We start from the raw sequence: 24,132 nt of genomic DNA on the forward strand, positions 1-24,132 counted from the left end.
GGCGACTTGGGGTCGGACAGGCCGCGCGCCATGGTTGCAGAAGACCTGGTTCCAGGAAGCCCTGCACCACGCAGATAGTAGTGCGCCCATGTGTGGCTGCTAAAATTAAAGCCTGGTCTCTTTGGTGGTGCTGCGGTGGACGGTGGCTGTCAAGTGCAACCATTTTGCGCGTTGCCCCCACTCCCACCGAACCACCACTGATGCCTCTCTGGATTCCAACACGTATCTCCAGTTTTCTCCAGCCAAACAATTTTGCGTGTTGCGTATTTTCGCTTGACCGTTGCGAGTTTATCGGGAGGTTATTACGATTGTATCAAACGTGAACTGCCGACCGCTTCGGGCGTCTTCCCGCATCCGGCCTGCCTCGCCTCCCCTCCCAAGTATCTCGCCAAAGCGCCTTTCTTTTCTTTTTTCCTTTCCTGTCCTTTCGTCTTGGAACACAACTTCGAATTCTGTGAACCCTCATATCCATCGCACGTCGCCCCTCGTTTTTTGCGATCCCCCTGTCTTGGCTATCCCCTCGTTTACGGCCGCCCTCAACAGTCGAAAAAGGCGAGATCACATCGGCGAACCCAGCCAGCTGCGAAACCTCAACAACTTGAAACGCCCGACCCCTCATGTGGTAAAGCAGAGGATGAATTTCCGCTTGTCTCTGCATCAGATCGATCGCCTCGATTCATTCTAGAAGAGACGGAAACCCAGAGAGAAAGAGACAAGACGATCGGTGAAACTGATCGGCCCGGTCCTGCGCCAGCACGATCGCAGCATTCCCGATCTTCGCCATGACCAACCACGACGATGAAAATCGTCCGGAGGACCAGCCAGAAATTGTGAGGCGACCCTCGCTCGTCTCCGCGCGCACCATGTCCGACTTGGGTCGGCGGGCCTCCCAACACCACCATGTGCGCTTTTCCACCGATCTCGAACGACCCCCGGTCGACAACTTCTCCTCAAATTCCAATGCGACGAATGCCGCGGACGCCAATACCGACCGTCGTCCCAGTTCGCGCGGACTGACTATCGACACGGCGCAGGCGCCGCCTACAGTCCATTCACCCGTTCGCTCGCCTACCTCTCCCCTTTCCCCGAACACCAATCCTCTTCCCCCTACCGCGACTCTCTCCCCGACCTCACCGCAGAGCCAGGATGCCAATGGTCGGTCACGATCGCGGAACCGTGGATACTCTTTGCGTCGGTCGATCTTCAATAAAAATATCACTTCTCCCTCCGACACGACGGACTCGCCTGTTTCCCCCGGAGTGAGCCCTCGCGCTTCGGCTGACATTACGGAAATTCCCCCGGTCCAGCACGCACCGAGCCCAATCGAAGAGAAGAATGAATTGCAGAGTGCGCCCACGGTGCCAATTGAGCCCGCCACGAAGGAAGAGGTCGCCACCTATATCGAGTCAGACCCTTCGGAGCGCCCGTTGAAGGAGTACATGTCCGTCGCTCAGGGCAAATGGAAGAAGAAGAAGGCCGCCGGAGCCGTGGTCGTTTCTCGCATCGAGGCCTTCCTGACGGTCCTGCAAAAGTTCATCCTCCGCATCAAAGACATTCCCCCTACCAAGGATGGTCGCCAGATCGATCTCAACCCGTCGACGGTCGATACTTTGGTCGACGAGCGTACCGGCAAACCGTATATCGGCAATTGGATCCGCTCCAGTCGCTACAGTTTCTGGAGCTTCTTCCCACGCCAGCTGTTTGCGCAGTTTACCAAGTTGGCCAACTTCTACTTCTTGGTTGTGGCTATCCTGCAGATGATTCCTGGTTTGAGTACGACGGGAACATTTACGACTCTTGTTCCGCTTTTGATTTTCGTTGGTATCTCGATGGGTAAAGAAGGATTTGATGATTGGCGACGTTACCGTCTTGACAAAGAGGAGAATAACCGCTATGCTTGGGTTCTTCGACCTGGTCAGGCCCCTGTCACTGATGGCGCGTCGATGGCTAGTGGTGCGCATGACTGGGTTGAGATTAAGTGGAAGGACATCCGAGTTGGTGATGTGATCAAGCTTGAGCGTGATCAGCCTGTCCCTGCGGATTTCGCACTCCTGCACGCCAACGGTCCCAACGGAGTCGCCTATATCGAGACGATGGCTCTGGATGGAGAAACCAACCTGAAGAACAAATCCCCCTGCCAGCCGGTGGCCAAGATCTGCTCCACGGTCGACGATATCATTAGTAATGCGTTGCACTTTGTCGTCGAGGACCCGAATATTGATCTTTACAAGTTCGACGGCCACGTCACGGTCAATGCCCAGGAAAAGCTGCCTCTGACAAACAACGAGATTGTCTACCGTGGTAGCATTCTGCGGAACACTGATTGCGCCATCGGAATGGTCATCTATACAGGTGAAGAGTGCAAGATTCGCATGAATGCCAACAAGAACCCGCGTATCAAGAAACCTGCTCTGCAAGGCAAGGTCAACCGTGTTGTCATGCTGATTGTACTTCTGGTCGTTATCCTTGCCGTTGTGTGTACGGTCTGCTATAAATACTGGTCCCAGGATGTGGAGCAGAACTCCTGGTATCTCAGTGATGCCTCGGTCGACTATGGTCCCATCTTCACTTCTTTCCTTATCATGTTTAACACCATGATCCCCATCTCTCTCTACGTCAGTATGGAGATTGTCAAGGTGGCGCAGATGCTACTGCTGAACGACATCGACATGTACGACCCGGAAACCGACACGCCTCTCGAAGCACGTACGTCCACCATCAACGAGGAGCTCGGCCAAGTCAGTTATATCTTCTCCGACAAGACTGGTACCTTGACCAACAACTCCATGCGCTTCCGTAAAATGAGTGTTGCTGGCACCGCTTGGTTGCACGACCTCGACCTCCAAGAAGAAGCTGCCCGCGAAGGAGATCATCACAAGCTCATTCACAAGAAGCGCAATCTCAAGGGTAAGAAGGCCGCCAATCGCAAGTCAAACGTCTCTGAGGCTCGCATGGCGCCCCGACCTTCCAATGTCTCGGCTAGTGCAGATGCCTTGCGTCGCTATGGCCAGGCCGCCAACTATCGCACCGTCGAGATGCTCGAGTACATCCAACGCAAGCCCTACACCATCTTCGCTCGCAAGGCGAAGTTGTTCCTCCTGTCTATCGCCCTTTGCCACACCTGTATTCCCGAGGAAGACGACACTGGTTCCGTCGCCTTCCAGGCTGCCTCACCCGATGAACTGGCGCTGGTCCTTGCCGCGCAGGAGCTCGGATATCTGGTTATGGACCGCCAGACAAGCACCTTGACGATTCGAATCCATCCCAACGGTTCCAATGAACCTGCCGTTGACGAAGTCTACGAAATCATGGATGTGATTGAATTTTCCAGTGCACGAAAGCGCATGTCCGTCGTCGTCCGCATGCCAGATCAACGAATCTGTGTTTTCTGTAAGGGAGCCGATACCACACTCATGCGCCTGTTCAAGAAAGCCGATTTGGCGCAGGAGAAGGCGGCTGAGATCGAGCGCCGGGTGAGCAAGCGCAAGGCCGCGGAAGCCAATCAGGTTATTCGCCGCAATAGCGAGTACCAGAGTCGCAAGGATAGCGGGGTGCGAAACAGTTTCGCTAGCCGACCTAGCTTTGCGCGCCGTCGTTCCTCTGTTTCGGGTCATCATGCTTCTACCCTGCGCCAGAGCATTGATGTCTGGCTTCGGGATCGGGAGACTGAGGGGGGTATCCTCAATAGGGATGATGCTCAGTATTACAGTCCCCGTCCTTCGGCACAGATGAGCAGACACTCGGCTGCGTTTTCGGACTCTGGAAGCTCGACTAATGGCGAGGAAGAAGAGGATCTGGTCGAAGAGGCTCTTGCTGTTGACGAGGCTGTTATCTTCGAGCGATGCTTCCAGCATTTGAATGATTTCGCGACTGATGGTTTGCGTACGTTGCTTTATGGTCATCGATTCTTGGATGAGGTGACGTACAAAACCTGGAAGACTGCTTATCACGAGGCTAGTACTAGCATTGTGGATCGTCAGCAGAAGATTGAAGAGGTTGGCGAGCAGATTGAGCAACAGCTGGAGCTGACGGGTGCTACTGCCATCGAAGATAAGCTGCAGAAGGGCGTCCCTGAGGCGATTGAAAAGTTGCGTCGTGCCAATATCAAGATGTGGATGTTGACGGGTGACAAGCGTGAAACTGCTATCAATGTTGGACATTCTTGCCGCCTGGTCAAGGATTACTCGACTCTTACCATCCTGGATCATGAGAACGGTGATGTTGATGAGACTATCTCTCGTCTGACCCAGGACATCACCCGCAGCAAGGTTGCTCACTCTGTTGTGGTGGTTGATGGACAGACTCTATCAACTATCGAGGCGGACGAGAATATGCGTGAGCGCTTCTTCCAGCTTGCCATCAAAGTCGACTCGGTTATCTGCTGCCGCGCGAGCCCCAAGCAGAAAGCGTTCCTTGTCAAGTCTATTCGTCTGCAGGTCAAGGATTCCATTACTCTCGCGATCGGTGACGGTGCCAATGACATTGCCATGATTCAGGAGGCACATGTTGGCATCGGAATCACTGGTAAAGAAGGACTCCAAGCTGCACGTATCTCGGACTACTCGATCGCGCAATTCCGATTCCTTCTGAAGCTGCTTCTTGTCCACGGTCGCTGGAACTACATGCGCGCATGCAAGTATACCCTCGGCACATTCTGGAAAGAAATGCTCTTCTACCTCACGCAAGCTCTATACCAACGCTGGAACGGCTACACGGGAACCAGCCTCTATGAGTCCTGGAGTCTGAGTATGTTCAATACTCTCTTCACTTCTCTCTGCGTCATCTTCCTGGGGATCTTCACCAAAGATCTCGCGGCCTCAACTCTTCTCGCTGTACCGGAACTCTATACCAAGGGCCAAACACACGGCGGCTTTAATATCCGTCTCTGGCTCGGGTGGACCTTCATGGCAACCTGCGAGGCAATCATAGTCTTCTTCACCATGTACGGACTCTACGGCATGATCCACGTCAACCCAGCAGATATAGACACCTTTGCCCTGGGCCTCCTAACCTTCTCCGCCTGCGTCGTGGTAATCAACTTCAAACTACAACTTCTGGAAGTCCACAACAAAACCTACCTCTCCCTGATCGTGGTCATCATCTCCGTCGGCGGCTGGTTCCTCTGGAACATAATTCTCTCCCAACGCTACCAGCTCTCCGCCGGAAAAGGCGTCTACGACGTCCCCGACAACTTCCTCCACCACGCCGGCAACAACCTCCTCTTCTGGCTCGTCCTTCTCATTTCCGTCACAGCCGTCCTCCTCTTCGAACTCACCGTCTCCACCCTCCGCGCTATCTTCTTCCCAACAGACGTCGACATCTTCCAAGAATACGAGCAGGATTTAGATATTCGCAAACGATTCGAAGAAGCCGCCGCCAGCGAGCTACAGCTCGGCTGGGACCGCGGAAGCAAGAAGTCATCCTTCGAGATCGCGAGGGAGAACGAGGAGATAGATGCGCGCGAGCGTCATGTTCGTGAACTCTTGGCTAGACCACGCGTTATGACGAATTCCCCGTCGCAGAAACCCGCGACGCAGGAATTGGAGGTTGGGTCCGAGGGTAGTGCCCGACTTAGCGGGAGCGTGCACGGGTCTTCGGACCGGCATGTTGATGTCGCCTATACTCCTCAATATCCCGCTAATCCCATCGGAGTCGATACCTCTGCTACTGTCCCCCCGCCACAGCCAGCACACGTCACAGGCTCAACGCCCGACCAACCGGCCCCCGAAAGTCCCTGTGCACCGCGCCGCTCGGTCGAGATCCACGAGCTCTTTAGCAAGGGCTTTGGAACCATCCGGAAGGGACAGTTGAAGTGATTCCTCTCTCGTCCCTTTTTTCCTTTTTTCTTTTCACCCTTCTTGAAACTTATCTTTATTGGACCCGATTGTATATGATGTGCATATGGGTGGTTTGGAGTGTTCAATATTTGGATTGCATGGTCTGCGTCGTTCCCTCATAGCGTTTCCTTACCTTTTCATCATTTCCCCCTGGACTTCCGGTTTCGGATGGAGGTCGGGCTTTCTTATCGTCTTTCCTTGACTCGTCCTCATCGTCCCCTCTAGGGGCTAAAAGGCGTTTGTTAGTGATACCCCGACTGTGGTCGTCTGGTCTTTTTACCTTTGAGGTGTATAGCTTATCGCAGTGTATACCATGCTGGTTTGATTTAATTCTTTTTTATTATTTGATTTTTAAGCCGATTGTTGTAGTTCGATTTCGTATAAGTACTGATACCCTTTCCTAGTAGCTACCTGTGCATGCTCATGCTGTACGCGAGATGAATGCACTTTAGAACACGTGACAACTGGAGTAGGTCATGTGATACTGCTATTTCGAATAAATGTGTCAATAGCACTGCTAGTCACAAATATACAGACTTGAATTTGTGTCTTGAAGATATCACAGTGTAAGTTAAATATGATAAACTTGAGAATGAGATAGGTGTATAATATATTTAGGCATTGAGATGCCCAGATGGGGGAGCACTATGTAGTGTAGCATTGCAGCGAAGCGACGAGAGATATCAAATGTCTCACCTAATTAAGAAATCTGACTCGACACCAACCCAAATTAAGCAGGAATGCGAATACGTATAATAACGCAGAATCCAAAATAAAATAAAATAAAATAAAAATAAAATAAAAAATCGAAAAATGAGTCTCAACGGCGAAGCCGCCATGAAGCGATCTAGCCGATTGGATTGCGCGGCCTCATCGGTCTGCTGAGTACCCAATGCATGGACCGTTCCATCTTACGTGCATGACACCAATGCAGCTTGCATTGTATTAGATTTTAGGTACGGACGACAGCGACTGTATTTATGTGTATGGGATAACCCCGGCTGGCGCTGGGTTGTGTCTGTTACGGCTGAGTGGCAGAGAAGGGCAATTTCTGCCGAGATCCGAACAAATCATGGTTGTGCTTCAGTACCTACACTATAAGGGCATTGGGTTGGTATACCCAAATAAATGCGAGTCATATGGCGTCAAGATATGTTTCCGTAATGGATTAGCATGGGTTGGGATGGGGTCGAAATAAAAGTTTGGTTCAGCTCCGGCCCGGAACCAAAATGTTACCGGAGGTGGCGAAGAAGCAACTCCACACAGAACCCCGAGAAACGTCCCATTTTATGCATATAGCTATATGTATATGCAAGAGCGTTGAGTATTACACGGCGATGGGGTGGGTTCGACTATTGCCGCTGTGCAGGAGAAGAAGCAATTTCAACAGTTTCATCGGCGAGAAGCTGTTGGCTCTGGTGCGTCCCGGGGAAGAGGTTATTCTCCGCTGTGTATGCAGGAGCGTTGAGGGTTAAACGACAGAAGTGGATGGGCCTTGGAGGGACTTTTGTAAGAGATTGGAATCGAGAGGGATCGTTTGATCTTCAATCGATCTGGTCTCTGATAGGGACCGGACCACGTTTATTGTAGTTGGGACATGTTTAAAACTCGTTTATATACATTCGTGACTCCCAAACCAGAAACCGATAACACCTACGCGCTCAGCTTTGACAAAATGTTAGCATACTGACCATTGAAATCCGTCGATGTGGGCGTGGGGCAACGCACCAATTCTGTCCTTACAAGAGGCCAATGACGATATCACCGTAGAGCTTGGCATCGAGGTCCAGACGGACCTTGGCGTGCAGGTTGAGGTGAATCTTGATCTTCAGGCTGCCGTCCTTCTCCTCGCCGCCCTTGGTGACGCCGGGAATCTGGAGACCGGCGTTGTCGAGGAGATCGCCAGCCTGCTCGGTGGCACCGCTAGCCGGGTCCTGGTTGCCCTTGCGGTTGCCCGGAGGACGGACTTCGGTGGAAGGAGCGGGGCTGGGTGGTAGAGGAGGCAAGTTAGCTAGGTCTAGCTCCTCGTCAAGCGGCATGGCACGTCTGGATCCCGGGGCAGGCGGCGGACGTGGCTTGATCTTTTGCTTTTTGCCCTTCGACATCAGAGTGGATGGGGGATTGGAGGGAGTTGTAGGAAGAAAGAAGGAATTGGAGCTGGGAAAGGGTAATTTACCTGGTAGGGTCGACCATTGTGGGTGGCTATATGGGACTTCGGAGGGAATTGGAATTGAACGGGAGAAGAGGAGAAAATAAATCCAATGGAACAGCAGGAGACGAGGGTTAATCGACAGCAGTTACGCTATGAGCTATTTCAAGTTTTTCCTTCTGGTGCCTCGTCCAGCCCGCGTTCCAAGCTGAGCTCGAGGTTCCTCGGTGATCTACATCGCGCTGGGTCCCAATCTGAGGACTATCAAAGTTAGCCCGGCATGAATCTGGCTCCTCTTGTTTAGCCGCAGAAAGGATGATGTAAATTATGGAGGCGAAGTGGATGAGGTCCCCACTTAGATCGACCCCACTTCATGCCATCTGCCTTCTACTCCACTTGTGAGGGCTTTGAAAGATTTATTTCCCGTATTTAGCTGTTTTGCAGGCCGGTGTTGGGAACCACACCACCACCAAACAGCCCTAAGACCGCATTCCGCAGCTTCCCAAACCCCTCACAACCCCGCATACCAGCTCGCTTCATCATGGTGTTGGGGGTCGTCATGATGGCGGCTATGTTGCCAACCATGATTGGTCTGAACGAGGCAACTCAGGGGACGCGCGATCAGGAGGAGAATCGACGAACCACAGAGCGCAAACAGCGCTGTCATCTAGTGGCCACCTGTTCTCATACTCAGGGGACTCCCGAACTACGACAACAGGTCCAGAATGCAAAGGTCTATGTGGGTCTGGACGGCAAAGTAAGTTTCCGTCATGCAGTTGCTCAATGTTTCGAAAGCACGAGCGAGGAGACGAGGCATCCCGGCCGTCTATTTGTAAGATGCTGACAATTCCCACCCCGTGTTTGCGACATATCCAGCTCTATATTACCAAGAAACCTAGGTCCTCCATGATCCCGTACAATGGCGGATTCTTTCAACATCCTGACTTCCCCCCCTGACAACACCTCTGGCCTGGTGACCGTCAGCGGAGAAGAGCCACCCATGCTACGCTGGGTGTTCCTCGATGCCGAGACGCACGAGATGCGCTGGGGCGGGCGTCCCGACAGTCAGGGCCACGTCTGTGGGCCGTACGACTGGACTAAAGATGAACAATACGTGACGCTAGAAGGGTGGCAAGGGTGGTTGGCGGTGCGATTGTCGGAAGACGATGCCCGGGATCAGTCGGATCGCGAGCTGGGGATCGTCGACGGCGAAGAGGTATGGCGGCTGTATTTCGACCAGAATGACGATGGAGCCGATCTGCCGCCCGGGGCGCAAGGGCTGGAAATTCAACTCAAGCGAGTCATGGCGGAACAATGAGTGTGGGGACGTGTAAAATTGCAGTCTTTTCCTTTTCTTTGGGAGTTTGTACATATAATTTTTCCTCACCTGCCACAAGGTGCTGACGACGTGTGGAGATCTCGGGGAGGAGAAACCCACCAATTTGGTATGGTGGCAGGGGACTTCATTTTTCCCCTCAATTTTTCCCTTCTGTACCCGTGTTTCACTTCCGACTTTATTTCTGATTACCGCTTTTTTCACCTATTGCTTTTTATTGCTTTTTGGTCTTTTGGTGGCGTGGTATTTTTCCACGCGTGCATATGAAGCGCAGACTGAAGTATAGCGATTTCTACATACCACGTGTGATCCGAAACTATGAATTAGGGCCTCTGAATTGAATTTTCATTAACCGGAAGATGCCACAACACAAATTTGTGAAGTGACACCAAAACCGAAAACAAGAACTCATCGTCATCGCGCGGGCCCCGATTTGTTCGATCGCGCTAGGCTCAGGTAGGGCCAAGTTGCCCGGACGAACAGTGGATCGCAGTAAGGAACCCTGATTGCAGGAATTCCCGAGATCTGAGCTTTGACAGCCGGTGGCGAGGGTTTATTTACGGCAGGCCGGCGCTAGTATTGGAGATGAGGGGTATTATTACGGTACATCTGGTATTTGACTGATACGATGCAACCAACCCCCAGGGACGGCGCAATTGGTGGAGCCCGCGTGGGTCTCGATTCAGCTCCGTATTGCTTCGGGTCGCAATCGCCGTCTCTGATTGATTATCCAGCCGATGCGGATCTCTCTTCAGCTCCAGCAGAGCCACTGCCTCACCCTATCTCCGCCTCGACTTGCTGCCTCTCGCGTTTTACCCTCCACACGCCCCATCATGCTAATGCACCTCAACGAGAGCATGCATACCCAAGAACCCGGAGGCCCAGCCAAGCCCCCTTTCACGGATTTGACCGGATGAAACACTTGAATTTGGAATTCTGTGCAAGGACGGATGGAGTATACGATTGAGACTATACTTTCTAGCTGAACAAGGGCGGAATATCCTCGTCCCTCATGGCTGACAATGATCTATCAATAGTCTTCCCGATGCCGCCGGGCCTCCCGCTGGCTGCATGACAGCTCGTGTCCGGAGAAAGCGTGGAAGATGATCTGTCTTTCTTGGGTACACGGGTGCACGTTCACCCTGTCAAGGTGGATCCCTCCGTCACGGATCCTGCATGGTTCGCGGCCCATCACCGATCGGGACACAGGAAGAGGACCCAGGCTCTTCAACCCCGCGCGAAGAAGGCGACTTGACCGAGTCTTCCATTTGCACGGGCTTGTTCCCATGCCAATCGATCGACGGTTCGTCTGTTTTTCTGAACTATCCACTTTTATGTTCATCGTCCAGGCTCAATTGGCTACCACTGCAGGGGGCCAGACCCATACTGGAGTCTCTGCGCCATGCAGTCAGGGAGGGAAAATTGTTTCGGTTTTTGCCAGCAAGGCATCACAAGTGCTCGGGGAACACTATGGGAGCTACACGCGGACATGACAGCAAAAGTACATAAACTAGCAAGGCAATTACTCCATACAGCCGCTCTTGTCGAGGCTAGCGGTGACTCCGAGATTTGGTCTCCGAAATTGCTGAGATCTATGATCCCCTAGTCTATATCTCACTTTTTTTCCTGCACAGCTCATGTGGACTGGCAAGTGTGGCGACCCTGACTCGACGGTGCTAAATGAAAATGCCCTAATTATGGTCCTGGTGGAGAGGAGGGCACCCAGGACTAACATCATTCTGCAGGTCCTCTATGACCATGCCTCCACGTCCCTACCCACCGAGCGGGGACACGGCACAATTGAATGGTAGGAATGTCATGCACAGGACGAGGATTTTTAGCCATTAAGTTACTCATGCCCCAGAACCACCTCGGGCCGGGCGCCAACTCATGCAAGTTGAAACCTTGACCGTCCCAGACACAGCCAGAGTCATGCGAGATACCAGCTTGGTGGGAAGCTGTTGCCACATTAGATCACTCGCGGTTAAAGAAAGCGGGGAGCTTGGGATTTGCTGCTGATCGGACATTATTCGTGAGGTGGAGGTAAAAAGCCTGCGCCCACCATGCAGCTGAAGCTCTCTACATACCCACCTAGTGATACCGAAAGTCGTAATCCGATGCTGGGAGCTTTCCAACCTAGTGGCTTCGCCTCCACACTCCAGCCGTTTTGCAATTGAGAATAGAGGTGTGGATTTTCAGGGCTCGAACAGGGATAGGAGGTGTTGAGGGTGTCCACGCCCCGAGCTGCTACAAAAGGCGCGTCATATCCCTATGATGTGTGATCCTCGTCCCAACTTTTTTTTACCCTGATCCCATCCCATGTGCTTGTTTCTTTCATAGTTTTTCCTTTTTTATTGCTTAAGAGCCTGATCGCCGGTTTGTGTCGGCTACTTTGTTGTTTCCGGAGCTGCTGCACCAGAGAATTGTCTGATCCCAATTCCCATCCCAATCACTCTCCAAGAGAAATATCCTCGCTGTTACGAAACCAACACCAGCTATACACCGATAGAGCATCTATCCCCGAAGCTCTGACAAGGAAAAAGAAACTATACATCTCTACCGAAGAAGCTACATCTGCCACCGATTTCACAACCAAGATGGCCCCTGGTATTATTTCTCCCGTCCCGGGCACTCCCCTCTCTCCGCTTTACAACGGCTTCGGCGGTTCGCGCCAGGTCTCCAGCGCCTCTGTGATGTTTGAGAGCGACAGCATTTCGCAGAACGGCCGCTCTTCGCGCCGCGAGTTTTTCATGCCCCGCAAGTTCAATGGGCTTGGCAACTCCAACATCACCAGCGTCGTGCAGTCTTTGTACCGCCGCAGCGGTGATGAGCTCGGCACCAGTGCCTCTGCGCGTCTCTTGACCTGCACCCACCAGTCGATCCTGGAATGGATCCGTCACCAGCGCATGAGCCACCTTCCCCCCGAAGGTAGCAGCTATGACAAGGTGCTCGGCTGGGCGCAGCTCTTCGTTGAGCGCCTGCACTCTTTCGAGGTGAATATCCAGAAGTTTGCTGGCGACAGCTACCTTGCTGCTCAGCTGTCTTATGGCTACTGCGACATGCTTCTCCAGGTAAGCTCTTCTCACAATTAACTCCAGGTCGATATGTCGCTAACTCCTCATTTCCATAGCTTGGCAAGGAGAACGCCGCCGCCCTGATGATTTCCTTCGGATTCTTCTACAGCACCTCCCTGACCCTGGTCAACCTGCTGGAGCGCACTGAGCTTTTCGATGTCTCCCAGGAGATCAAGGAGCAGCTCATTCTGGCTCTGTCTGACCTGGTTACTCTGGTTGCCAGTGTCTCCACCCACTTCCACCAGGTCATCAACGACCAGGCCTCCGGCTCGATCTCGGTCGACATCTACAACACTTTCCCTGGTCAGATCAACTCTTTCAAGGACCGCTGCGAGAAGATCGCCGAGTCCATGTGGCGCCACCAGCTGACCAAGGAGGGCGTCGATGCTGAAAAGGGTAAAATTGTTCCCGCTCTTCTATATACCCCAGAACAAAAAGCTAACGCGCACCTCAAAAGTCTTAGTCGTCAAGTCCGTCAAGTCCTGGCTCGCCCCCGAGGACCGTGTTCTGAGCCACCTGGCTGAGAACACCTCCCATCTTGCCCATGAGCGTGAGGAGATGACCTGCCTGTGGATGGCTCCCTACCTGACCCACTTCCTGAAGAGCGACAAGTCTACCCTGTCGTTCACTGGTAAGCCGGGATCTGGTAAGACCGTCCTGGCTTCCGTTATTGTCGACCGTCTGCAGGACCCCATTGGTGGTGTTACCTACAAGACTATCTTCGTTCCCATCAGTGAGTGCTTTCCGAGAAGTACAGTGCGGGAATTAGTCATCCTAACATATTTCCTCTTTTAGACGCCCGCATCCCTGCTGAGACTCACCCGATCGCCATCGCGAAGACTATCCTCTCCCAGCTCTTCGAGAAGCGCATTGGAAACGTTGGATTGCTGCAAATACTGGGTGACGCTTACGAGCGTAGCCGCAAGGCCACCACCAACGAGGACTACGAGAACATACTGTGGACTGCTCTCGAGCGCGCCCTTGGTGCTGCTCTGCGCAATGCTAAGGAGCTGGTCATCGTTGTCGATGGCCTTGACGAGGCTCAGTTCGGCGAGTCTGCTCTGCTGAAGAAGCTGACTACCGCTACTGCCAATGCCACTAAGGTCAAACTGATCACGCTTGGCTCCGAGAAGCCCAGCGGGACCAACAACCTGCTCCACGTTCCCATCACCGAGGACCGCATTGCCGATGATATCTCCATTGTCGTCCGTGCCAACTTCGAGCACAGCAAGGTCTTCCAGCAGATGCCCGAGATGGAGCAGGAAACCGTCATTGACAAGATCTCCGAGGCCTCCCAGGGCTCCTTCCTTTGGGCTAAGCTCTGCTCCAAGCGTGCTCGCAACGAGTCTTCCCCGGAGAACCTGACCAAAGCCGTGGACACCGTCATCAGCAGCAAGATCTCCGTCAGTGACTTCGTCCTTCACTCTCTGTCCAACCCGGATATCAGCGAGGATGCTAAGCACATGCTGCTGTGGCTCGCTACTGCAGACCGTCCTCTGCAGGTCCGCGAGCTTGCTGCTCTGAGCCAGGTTCAGCCCGAGAAATTCACCGTGGCCGACCGCAAGATTGAGCCCCTGCCAACCTTGAAGCCCCTCAACTCTCTGGTCTTCCTTCAGGATGGTCAGGTCTACCTGCGCCACGGTCTGATCCGCACTGCTGTCTTGGATGTCTTCTCCAAGGGCAAGCTGACCCCCACCATCAAGGACCGTCACGCTGATTTCGTCACCCGTCTGCTGGTTTACATCAAGAGCACTGTCCCTGAGCAGCATGAGCCCACTCTGACTCCTCTGGACCGCCAAGACACCCACCTTTTGGTGCAGCGCTACCCTCTTTTGGACTTTGCCGTGCGCTACTGGCCTCGCCATCTCACCCAGACCACCACCTACAGTACCGGTGGTGATGCGCCCACCGCCAAGGAGTACAGCAAGATCTTCCCTGCCAACATCACTCTTGTTCTTCTCCAGAACACCCTGTGGCAGTACATCTCGACCCCGACTCTGCTCACCTACTACACCACTGTCACAAACCTGTGCCGTCACATTCTGACCACCAACAGCCCGGTGACTCTGCAGTCGCTCATTACTCTGGCATTCTTCAACCGTGATATCGGCCGCTTCCCCGAGGCCACCACTTTGTTCTATGAGTTGACCACCGTCAGCAAGACTCTGCTGACTACCAAGTCGCTGATCACCATGAAGATCGCCTCCCTGTTCATCGAGCTGACCACTGAGAGCGTCACCACCTCCAAGACTGATATCATGGTCCGGCGCGAGGAGATCCTTCAGCTGCTGATTGAGACCTACAAGATCCACTACGGTCAGACTTCGGAGCGCGTGGTCACCACCATGAACACCCTGATCGAGCACTACCGCCTGACCAAGGAAGAGAAGAAGCTTCAGGAGCTTACTATCACTCTCAAGGGCATCACCACTGTTGACACTGGCTACGAGAACGAGTCCCGCGGTGATCTTCACGTTCACCTGAAGCACCAAAAGCGCCAGGACAGCGACTTCGGCATCCGCTTCGTTCTGGATGCTGAGCAGGACGAGCGCGAGTCCGACTCCTTCGACTTCCAGGCCCTGATCCAGCTTGCCCAGAAGTACACTGCCGAGGGCAAGGTTGCCGAGGCTGAGCGTGTGTACGTCGAGATCTGGCAGCGTGCTAGCAAGGAGTGCCGCGCACAGTACTCTGCTCAATGGGAGGAGATCAAGCTGCAGGCCGTCACTGAGTACTCGCAGTTCCTGCATACTCAGAAGCGCGAGACTGAGGCTTCCTCGATCCTGTCCAGCGTTTGGGAGGAGTACCGCCACTCTAGCCTGTCGCTGTCCGAGTCGACCACCAAGCACTTCCACCAGATTGCCAAGGTGATGTCTGCCGTTGGCCTGACCACTGCTGCTCTGTCTATCTTCAAGCAGTGCTCCCACTACTACCAGAGCACCAACAGCACCCAGTCCTCGTCGTACTCTGAGCTTCAGCAGAGCATCAGCTCCACCTCCCACCAGGTGATGAAGCAGGCTAGCTCCTCGTCCTCTTCTGTCACCTCCGAGGAGACTCTGGAGGAGATTGTCTACGAGGCAGCCTCTTCCATCTCTAAGATTGACGAGAGCTCTTTCACTGCCACCAGCACCCTGATTGAGCGCTTCGTCAGCCAGCACCGCTGGAAGGATGCTACTCGCGTTTCCAAGAAGGTTCTCCAGGGTCTGTGGCCTTCTCTGTTTGCTCCCTCTATCCAGGATGTGACACTGCCTTCCAAGCATGTTGAGAAGTGTGTCGACCTTGCTGAGCGCCTCAGTCAGTTCTACCACTTCCGCCGCCGCTTCCCTCGTGAAGAGAACATCCGCATCCGCGTCTACCGTGCTGTTCGCAGCGGCCGCCCTGTTGATGACAAGCTGCGTGAGCGTGTCACCACTGAGTTGATTCGCTTCTACGAGCGCTCCAAGCAGCCTGACAACGTGATCAACATCCGCCAGGAGATCCTTGATGACCAGGTCAAGCACTACGGTCCCGAGCACCCCGTTGTCATCAAGACCCTCCGGACTCTTGCTGAGCTCACTCGTCCTCGTCCCATCTTCGTCGAGTACTACCAGCGCATCATCAAGGCCCTCAACAAGGACGCCCCCGTCTGCAAGCCCGAGGCTCTAGAGCCACTTGTTATCGTGACTTCCGAGCTCTGGATCCAGAGCCGCTACTCCGAGGCTGTGCCTTTCTTCACTCTGCTGTTCACCACCTTCCTGGACCAGCCCAAGTCTCCTCGTTTCCAGGACACTACCTTCGTTCAGGAAATCTTCGAGCACTACACTCACGTCCTGCGTACGGTTCGCACTGAGTACTCTGTGATCCACAAGGTCACCATGGACTTCCAGACCAAGGTCAAGGCCGTCTTCGGTGCCACTGCCAGCATCACTATCCAAGCTACCCTGACCCTCGCCAAGGTCTGCCAGGAGTCCAAGCGCTATGAGACTGATGCCATCAACCTGTATGAGGAGCTGCTCAAGATCAACTCCACCGAGATCGACCGCGAGGATATCTCTGCCACTCTTGACGGCATCTACGAGGAGCAGACTGCCGTTCTCCTCCACAAGTCGGAGAATGTGTCGTCCAGCCAGGTTGAGCGTGCCTCCAAGATTCTGCGCAAGCGTATCACTACCGTCCGTGAGTCTCACGGCTGGGCTCACGAGGAGTCTCTGTCCAAGCTGAAGGAGATTGTGTCATTCCACTCCAAGCACAGCGAGAGCTCTGCCATCAGCAAGGAGCTGAAGGAATCTACCGTCAATATCCTGACCCAGGAGAAGTCTTCCACTCGCCTGGTCTCTGCTGCTATCGCCATCGCATCCAGCTACATCGAGACCAACCAGGTTTCCAAGGCTACTGAGATGTCTGAGGAGCTGTACCGCCAGGTAGTCATGAAGGACACCTCCAACTCCAAGAGCTCGCAGTTCGATGTCTCCAAGCAGGGTCGCCAGAGCCTCGTCTTCCTGGCCCAGCTGGAGCACAGTCTGCGTAAGAGCACTTCCTCCATCACGGAGATCCTGGCCTCACTCACCACCGAGTACGTCTACTTCGAGGAGTTCCGCAGCCTGACCACCTCCAAGAGCAGCTCTTTCCATTCTGTCTCTATCTCGGCCTCGCGTCTGTACCAGTTCCTGATCCGCAGCAACCGCTCTGCCGCTGCCAACCGCGTCTTCGATGACTTCGTCGCTTACTTCATCTCCACCGAGGGAAAGCGCACAAAGTTGACCGATGCCAACCAGGTCAAGATTTTCCTGCTGACCATTGTGGACCACTTCCACACCTACACCTCCTCCAACTTCGTCCGCTCGGTTGGTATTGCCAGCAACTCCCGCGTTCTGGAGCTCCTACAGGCTCAGCGCTACGACGAGGCCTCCAACCTCGCTTTGGCTGCCTTCCAGTACATCTCGGCCGATAAGAGCTTCGGCACTCCCGCCATCGTCAAGTTCGTCTTCACCCTGGGTATCTTCATCACTGGTCGCACCAGCCACCCTCAACCCGACCAGGCCACACAGAAGAAGCTGGCCGGTGTCTCTGCTGTCATCATCCAGGAGGTCCTGCGTGTCATCAGCGACCTGAAGATCAACCTGGCCCAGATCAGCCTGGACTACCTCAACATTCTGATCGGCCTGCTTGGCGAGCAGAAGGAATACAAGAATCTTGTCTGGCTGCTGTCCGGCCTCTGGGCCAACCGCAATGTCCAGAACTGGTCTTCTACCGTCACTCTGGGACTTGCCCGCCGCTACATCCTGGCTCGCTACCTGGTCGGCGATGCCCTCAAGGCTGCCCGTCTCGCCGAGGATATCGTCTACAACTGCCGCCGTGTTAACGGTGCTCGCCACACCAGCACCCTGGAGATGTCCACTCTTCTTTCCCAGCTGTACACTGGCATTGCCCAGCGCTACCAGGCTGAGAAGGGTGGTCAGCACATGGCCAACAAGTACTACAAGAAGAGCGCCGGTGTTCACGAGAACCTGCTCCGCATCCTGATTGATCCCTCATTCGCCGAGTTCGAGGCTGGTCTCGACGGCTCCCTGAGCATGGACGGCTCCGCATACGACCTCGACATCAGCGACTCGGCCAACGGCAACACCCTCCCCGAGGGCGAGCACGTCCGCCAGCACCTCAATCTGCTCAAGTTGGCTGTCCAGCGTCTGGGTGACTGGCCCAAGGATTACGAGGAGTACAAGCGCCTCAACGATGAGGTTTTCCTCGAGTTCGGTGCCGACCTCCTGGGCGTCGAGGGCGTCGAGGGCGTCGACAAGTGGGATCCGAAGAAGTTTGGGGGCGGGAAGGCTCAGGGAAGTGAGGACACCCTCAACACCGAGATCGAGTCCTGGGAATTGGATCTCGGACAGAACGGTGAAGAGGTCGAGGAGGAGCTGTAAAAGTGTAACTTATGGGGATGTTTCTGTACACATTGTATGACCTTGTCATTTGCATTTGTTGTGATATAGCATAGTTTATTTTTTGCATTCTTAGCACAAATTGGGATCAGACTTTACTTCAAGAAATCACCTCCTTTGCGATAAGTAAATCAGTAAGCACAACTTCGTTGCATTTGCTTCGTTTGGCCTTTGAGGTAAGTTTCTCACTGACAAGACATTTTCGGGTACCAAGGATGTGTAGGACGCCTGATGAGTATAGCCTCAGCTGTGATTCGCTTGCATCTCGTGACATCTTACGCAGGGTTGGGCTTATCACGATTCCGACATATAAAAATCAAGATGTGAGGATTATCGTTTCTATTTAGCCCTGAAGACAAATTTAATTGGTAATAACGAGTAATTTACCAGCGTCTCTCCAAGTTCCAACTCGTTCATAGTATAAGAGTTTTCGCACGCACTGCATTTGAAATTCGAGAATCTGCAATTTCTGGTGGGGATCCCATACCCAAAGCAGTCGCGGAACCCGAGAAACTTAAGACCTGCACGCCAAAGAACATTGGTTTGGTTGGTAAGTGTCGTTGCTAACTCAGAAGAACTTACTATGAATATCGAGGCCACTCGCTTTTGCCGGGAGAAGTATACGGCCAACATGTCAAATGCATCATTCGTTCTGCCTGGCTCAGACGCATTCGATTACGCGACGGAAGTGATATCTCATACTCGAAGTCTAACATTCTTGAAGAAGCATGAGTGGTCCGTACTTCGCTCCCAAGGCTATCTGGGATGAGCACACGGTTCATAAGTTTGGAACTCGATCTGTTGAGCATACGATGAGCACAATGGTGCAAGAGCCATATGCCAGCCACATTACAACAGTATAAGATAAGTCGCTATACATTATTGAGACATTGACTAGCCCGCAGCATTAGCTGACTGGGGGAATCGGTTGCGATAATCTCTCCAATTTCTATGGGGGCTATTTTATCTTCAACTACCCACCGCACACACAGTTGCATCTCGTCAGTCGTATTGTTGGCATTGATAGAGAGCCGTGAATGAATCAATCTGACATTGACGCACAGTATACAAATTGACTCGCTGTGAGTTACACATTGCACCATTCCCCTGTGATATAACCACTAATGACTTTCAAAGTGCCCCTGGAGTACCTCCAACCAGCCACAAACTCGAAATCCCATTCACAGCCATCGTCAATATACGCGGGGATTGACTCTATAATGAGCACATCATATGGTACCAAGCCACAGTATTGGTTCAGCTTAGTATCTTGTCAGAATATCTGCCATTTCCTCAACCTGTGAGGAATGTTGAACTGGCCCCTGGAGAAGAGATTCAAATGAGACTTCCTGTCGCTAGCGTTGAAGCTGCGACGAAGATGCGGGATTGGGAAGGCTGTTCCGTCGAACTTAACTCTTTAAAGGGGGTATACGTATTGCCAGGAAGCAATCAGTCTCGAAGAGCTTTGCATTTGCGCTTCACATTGGCAGGCTTTTGAATTCTCTCTGATTAGGGCGTTCAGTCTAGTTCACATTAATGCGCAAACCGCAAATACTCAAGGTTATGGTCGGAAACGGCTTCAAAGCGGAGCCAATCTTCCCTTCAAATGAAGACACATCAAACATTAGGCCAAGTAACTAACTAGTTAACTACCAAACTCACTATGCCTGAGGCAGCAGCGGAGCTGCCTGGGTCGTCTACATACGCGGGAGCCCCACACAGACGTAGTAATCAAAACACTCACCTGCATCTCACCTGCATCTCACATCTCTCCTCCTCTCATCAACCTTCATCGTCCCCGACATTTCACCCGCATCTCAAATCTCATAAATCTAGTACCAACGATGGGTGATGTTCCAGATAACCCTGAGTACCTCGAGCAGCCCACGCTGACCGATCTTGAGGAAATGAAGCGCCTCAAGCATGCGCTTACCAGTGCACCCCGGCAAGCAATGTCAAAGATCATTTCCCAAATTTACCGGTGGGTTCCTCCTGAAGTCAGACAAAGACTCATCGAGGCGGAGCTTTTGGTCCCCGATGATGAGGCTGTTCAGCCGCCTGACGGACGCGACTATCTTCGCTACTCACCTCATCCGGATGACACTTCTAGAGACTACTGTAGTCCTATCCCCGAGTCTCAGGATCACGACTCTCAGGGCCATGAGACAGTGGTTGACTGGGAGGACACTCCAGAATACAACAAATACATCGAATACAAGAGGACCGGAGTCTGGCCCAAGAGTCCTGGTGAGATGAGTGATAGCGACGTCGACGAGGGCAATGAGGCCGACAAGGTAAGTGAGCCCGGCGAGGGTTTCGAAGACAGCACGACTGGCGAAGCCAGTGGAATGGGTAAAGCGGTTGCAGGATCATAGAGTGATACTGCCCGACCCAAGAAACTTCGAAACCGATACGCCATCTGCAAAAACTGCGAGGAAGCGTTCGACGTTACTGCAAACACTGACAAAAGCTGCCACCGCCACGAGAGTATGTGTTGCCTCTGCTTACCCTGCCGCCTGTCCCCGTTATGGCTGGAAATGAAAGCTAACGACACTCCTAGAGCGTCCTAGACCGCGGGAAGAAATGTGGGAGTCATACAAGTTGGAGCTGCACTATTGTGGAGCCATTCAGCTAGATGACCCCCGCTCCCAAGACCTCCACCCGACCTGGTTTGACTACCCATGCTGCGACAAGCCGGAGCCTTGCTTCTACGACTGGCACCGTGAGGGGAAGCCCACTCCTAACCCGGAGGAGACGATCAAGTGGCCGAGCTTTCCCACCCCGGGGCACGCCAATTCGTGATCCACAATACAAGTGGACCATTTTTTGAGGATGGACACTAACCGGAGGCCTCAAGTTTGCTTTCAGCCGTGGGAACACATGACGGCTACCTGCCAGGTAACAATAGAGGTAACTTCAGTTTACTAGTACATGCTACATACTACTAAGTCACCTCTGTATTGTTTTTTGTTTTTTCTTTGTTTTTGCGAACCTTGCGAACCTCGCTGGATTAGCTTCCCCTTTGACTTAATGATACGTTCTGTCATAGCCTCTGTCACATAATCCATAGGTATGCATTTGAAGTATGGTAAGTATCTGAAACCCGAGCACCGTCGCTATCGCCAAGCCAGCACTCGGCGTTCACTTCAGTAATTGCTGAATAGGAGTTGCATTCCCTTTCAATGAAAATCCTGATACAAGATGTAGCTGTAGCTTCACTAGTCCTAGGTGAATCAAAATGTAATTCGATTTCTCCTGGGAGTTTGAATGATGTCGGGAGCATAGCCAACTGCTCCCTGTCGGGACGCGTTGCCTAGCGGCGCCTGAGGGCGCCTGGGGCAGAATGTTGCCTTGGAAGATCAATTAGTTTTAGGTATGCACCGCCGACCCTCCCTTTTTCTCTTTCCTACTTCCTAGGAACCTATTCGACTTGCTCGCATATGATCATCAGTAAGCACCACATTATCCTGGACCCCTATCAAACCCAATCCCAACTCGAGATCCGATGGCAGATCGCGGAACCGCTCCTGAGCCCCCCAATCGAACATTCGGGCTCTGGTCTTCGAGGCCCTTCCCAGCGCGCCGAAAGAAATTCTGGAGCAAGCTCTCCAGAAGGTCTGGGTCACCCACCCTTCGGCCAGGTCATTGATCAAGTCTTATTTTCTGGTGACCGAGAGCGAAGTTGCCATTAACAATGTCGCATGGGAACTGGTGTCCGCCAGCGACGAAGCGAGTGGACTAGACAACGACAAAGAGGTGGGTACAACTGATAGCGCCAAACAAACCAATGGAGACCAGCTTCGTCCGCGCTTCGCCTTGTGTGTGAACTGCGAGCGAGACTTTGACGTCACTAGAAACACCAGCACTAGCTGCAAGTACCACCCCGGTATGCCAAGGAGCAGTCAACTCTCCATTATTTCCTGTGCACTTGGGCATTCAAGCTAACGTTTTTGCAGCTGGCCCGACCCTAGCTTGTTTCTCCTGCGAACGCCGTAAGATTTCGGGGCTCGTAGTCCCCCCAAGCTCTCGAGATACGCATGTCGACATCTACTACCGATGCTGTGACAGCCATGCGGGCGCTGCCCCTTGTGAGGAAAACTGGCACATGGAGCCGAACCCTCTGGACGTGCTCGTTGAGGCCGAGGTGTGGAAAAAGAATGCGGCCCTAGAAAATCCCGCTCTCCCCTTGCCAAGTGAGTTTTGATTGCGTTCCCGGGATCGATGATGCGTCTCTCAGTCTCGTCACCGTCTACCATTCCTTTCTTCTTCTGCGCTATCTGGGTGCGGGACTATTAGTGCTTTCTAGTGCACCCTCACCACGGGAAGCATTGAATTGAACTAAGAATCTCGGCCTTTTTAAGTTTGCTTTGAGTTGCTTTTAGTTTGGATTTCTTTTCTTTTCAGCTAGGGAAGAGTCCTGGAATTGATGGAATCGACGTTCTTCTATTTACCTCCTGCTAAACACCGTGCTTTAGCATAACAAAGGTATTGTCTATCCGGACATGAAAGCATGATCATAAAAGTCACCATATAGCCGCCACAAATGACTGGGAGATCATAACAAGGGAATCTCAACTGTGTTGACGTAGTCAATATTCCCCACGTGTCCCTCTATCCGAGGAATATCGGTGTTAAACAGCCTATCCCACACCCGAGTCTGCTTGCCATAGTTATGACTATTCTTCCAGCCCTTCCGATGGTGCAAATCATGGTCCTCAATCACGAGCTCCATATCGCACTGTCTCAAGAGCCAAGTCCAGGGGTTGACCGCTGTCGCAATCATGCGCAGTCCACTGTGACCGAGGATCTCCGTGAAGACGACGTATTGTTGACACACCCACCACTCGTAGAATCCCATTGGGAAACCCATCAGCTTCATGGTGCCGTAAGTGAGGACAGGAGTGCCGATGATGTCGATGAACTCTTGCACCGTGTCCGCATATGCGGTCAGGAGAGGATTGGGGTGCTTGGTCAAGTGGTGGGTTCGGTGGAACTTCCAGAGATGATCCGTCTCGTGCGCGGAACGGTGGAACGTATAGTACCAGAAGTCGAGGACGAGAGCGTACATGCCCGTTTCGACGATGAGCCAGCCCCATCGGATGGAGGAGGGTGCTTCGTCGGCGCGGTAGGCGAGGAAAACTGTGAACATGGGCCGGAATGCAATGACGGATAGGAGGCTCTGAACGGTCTTGCCGACGCCCACATCGGGCACACCGTCACGGGCATGCTTGTCGCCATCGAAGAAGCCGATCTTGTGCCCCACACGTCGGAGGACCTGGACTTCGTGGACGGCAATTAATTCGAGAGCCAGGCTGTAGAAGACGAAGACTAGTAGTGTCGAGGGCTGGCCGATGTAGTTGATGTAGAGTTGGTGGAGGGCGAGTGGTATCGCGGCGTGGGTTAAAACCCAGCTGTGGAACTGCATTTCTGGTGCATAGGGGACTTTCTCTGTCTTCTGGTGGACTGGGACGTCTTGGTTGAGTTCGACGTGGTGTACGTTCAGAACGTGCAGGAGCCAGTGGCCGAATGACCACTCTGAACGGTCCCAGGTTCGCCAGGTGGACTTCATTGAGTCTTTAGGGTTACGTACTGCTACAGCCATTTTTGAGAGATGGTGTAGTTGCGGGACAAAAAGCTACAGTGGCAACGAGGGTCCAGGCAACCTCTTGTATCTATAGACATCTGAGCACCTGAAGCCGAGGTGTGGGTACCCAGCATAATTGTTGGGGTTCAAGGGAAAATCACCGGTTCCCCTGTTTACCCCACAATCGGTCTTCTTTTCTTTGTTCTGAAGCATCTGCCTAATTCCAGACCTTTAGGT

General features: G+C 53.0%; 10 protein-coding genes across 10 annotated transcripts; 8 read left to right on the top strand and 2 right to left on the bottom strand.

Annotated features, from left to right (window-relative positions):
- Positions 1 to 782: 782 nt before the first annotated feature.
- N7532_008879 (aminophospholipid-translocating P4-type ATPase DNF3) lies at positions 783 to 5,816 on the top strand (the record flags this gene model as incomplete). The annotated part of the gene is made up of 1 exon (XM_056621370.1): positions 783 to 5,816. One exon carries the CDS (start codon positions 783 to 785, stop codon positions 5,814 to 5,816), a length of 5,034 nt encoding a protein of 1,677 aa, XP_056472176.1.
- Positions 5,817 to 7,576: 1,760 nt separating this feature from the next.
- On the bottom strand, positions 7,577 to 7,942 carry N7532_008880 (uncharacterized protein; the record flags this gene model as incomplete). The annotated part of the gene is made up of 1 exon (XM_056621371.1): positions 7,577 to 7,942. One exon carries the CDS (start codon positions 7,940 to 7,942, stop codon positions 7,577 to 7,579), a length of 366 nt encoding a protein of 121 aa, XP_056472177.1.
- A 606-nt stretch (positions 7,943 to 8,548) lies between these two features.
- On the top strand, positions 8,549 to 8,822 carry N7532_008881 (uncharacterized protein; the record flags this gene model as incomplete). The annotated part of the gene is given in 2 exon segments (XM_056621372.1): positions 8,549 to 8,743; positions 8,763 to 8,822. 2 exon segments carry the CDS (start codon positions 8,549 to 8,551, stop codon positions 8,820 to 8,822), a joined length of 255 nt encoding a protein of 84 aa, XP_056472178.1.
- An 83-nt stretch (positions 8,823 to 8,905) lies between these two features.
- On the top strand, positions 8,906 to 9,304 carry N7532_008882 (uncharacterized protein; the record flags this gene model as incomplete). Its single annotated transcript, XM_056621373.1, has 1 exon — positions 8,906 to 9,304. One exon carries the CDS (start codon positions 8,906 to 8,908, stop codon positions 9,302 to 9,304), a length of 399 nt encoding a protein of 132 aa, XP_056472179.1.
- A 2,615-nt stretch (positions 9,305 to 11,919) lies between these two features.
- Positions 11,920 to 18,293, top strand: N7532_008883 (NACHT domain protein; the record flags this gene model as incomplete). Its single annotated transcript, XM_056621374.1, has 4 exons — positions 11,920 to 12,393; positions 12,453 to 12,792; positions 12,854 to 13,129; positions 13,192 to 18,293. The coding sequence occupies 4 exons, from the start codon at positions 11,920 to 11,922 to the stop codon at positions 18,291 to 18,293; spliced, it is 6,192 nt and encodes a 2,063-aa protein (XP_056472180.1).
- A 649-nt stretch (positions 18,294 to 18,942) lies between these two features.
- Positions 18,943 to 19,174, top strand: N7532_008884 (uncharacterized protein; the record flags this gene model as incomplete). The annotated part of the gene is given in 2 exon segments (XM_056621375.1): positions 18,943 to 19,050; positions 19,067 to 19,174. The coding sequence occupies 2 exon segments, from the start codon at positions 18,943 to 18,945 to the stop codon at positions 19,172 to 19,174; spliced, it is 216 nt and encodes a 71-aa protein (XP_056472181.1).
- An 88-nt stretch (positions 19,175 to 19,262) lies between these two features.
- On the top strand, positions 19,263 to 19,615 carry N7532_008885 (uncharacterized protein; the record flags this gene model as incomplete). The annotated part of the gene is made up of 2 exons (XM_056621376.1): positions 19,263 to 19,344; positions 19,449 to 19,615. The coding sequence occupies 2 exons, from the start codon at positions 19,263 to 19,265 to the stop codon at positions 19,613 to 19,615; spliced, it is 249 nt and encodes an 82-aa protein (XP_056472182.1).
- A 540-nt stretch (positions 19,616 to 20,155) lies between these two features.
- On the top strand, positions 20,156 to 21,113 carry N7532_008886 (uncharacterized protein; the record flags this gene model as incomplete). The annotated part of the gene is made up of 3 exons (XM_056621377.1): positions 20,156 to 20,605; positions 20,687 to 20,798; positions 20,872 to 21,113. The coding sequence occupies 3 exons, from the start codon at positions 20,156 to 20,158 to the stop codon at positions 21,111 to 21,113; spliced, it is 804 nt and encodes a 267-aa protein (XP_056472183.1).
- A 638-nt stretch (positions 21,114 to 21,751) lies between these two features.
- Positions 21,752 to 22,607, top strand: N7532_008887 (uncharacterized protein; the record flags this gene model as incomplete). The annotated part of the gene is made up of 4 exons (XM_056621378.1): positions 21,752 to 21,761; positions 21,844 to 22,197; positions 22,268 to 22,504; positions 22,549 to 22,607. The coding sequence occupies 4 exons, from the start codon at positions 21,752 to 21,754 to the stop codon at positions 22,605 to 22,607; spliced, it is 660 nt and encodes a 219-aa protein (XP_056472184.1).
- Positions 22,608 to 22,866: 259 nt separating this feature from the next.
- Positions 22,867 to 23,913, bottom strand: N7532_008888 (sterol desaturase family protein; the record flags this gene model as incomplete). Its single annotated transcript, XM_056621379.1, has 1 exon — positions 22,867 to 23,913. One exon carries the CDS (start codon positions 23,911 to 23,913, stop codon positions 22,867 to 22,869), a length of 1,047 nt encoding a protein of 348 aa, XP_056472185.1.
- Positions 23,914 to 24,132: the final 219 nt, after the last annotated feature.

The sequence above is a fragment of the Penicillium argentinense genome (genome assembly GCF_028826775.1).
Source record: "Penicillium argentinense strain IBT 30761 chromosome Unknown utg000009l_segment0_segment0, whole genome shotgun sequence".
Classification (NCBI taxonomy): domain Eukaryota; kingdom Fungi; phylum Ascomycota; class Eurotiomycetes; order Eurotiales; family Aspergillaceae; genus Penicillium; species Penicillium argentinense.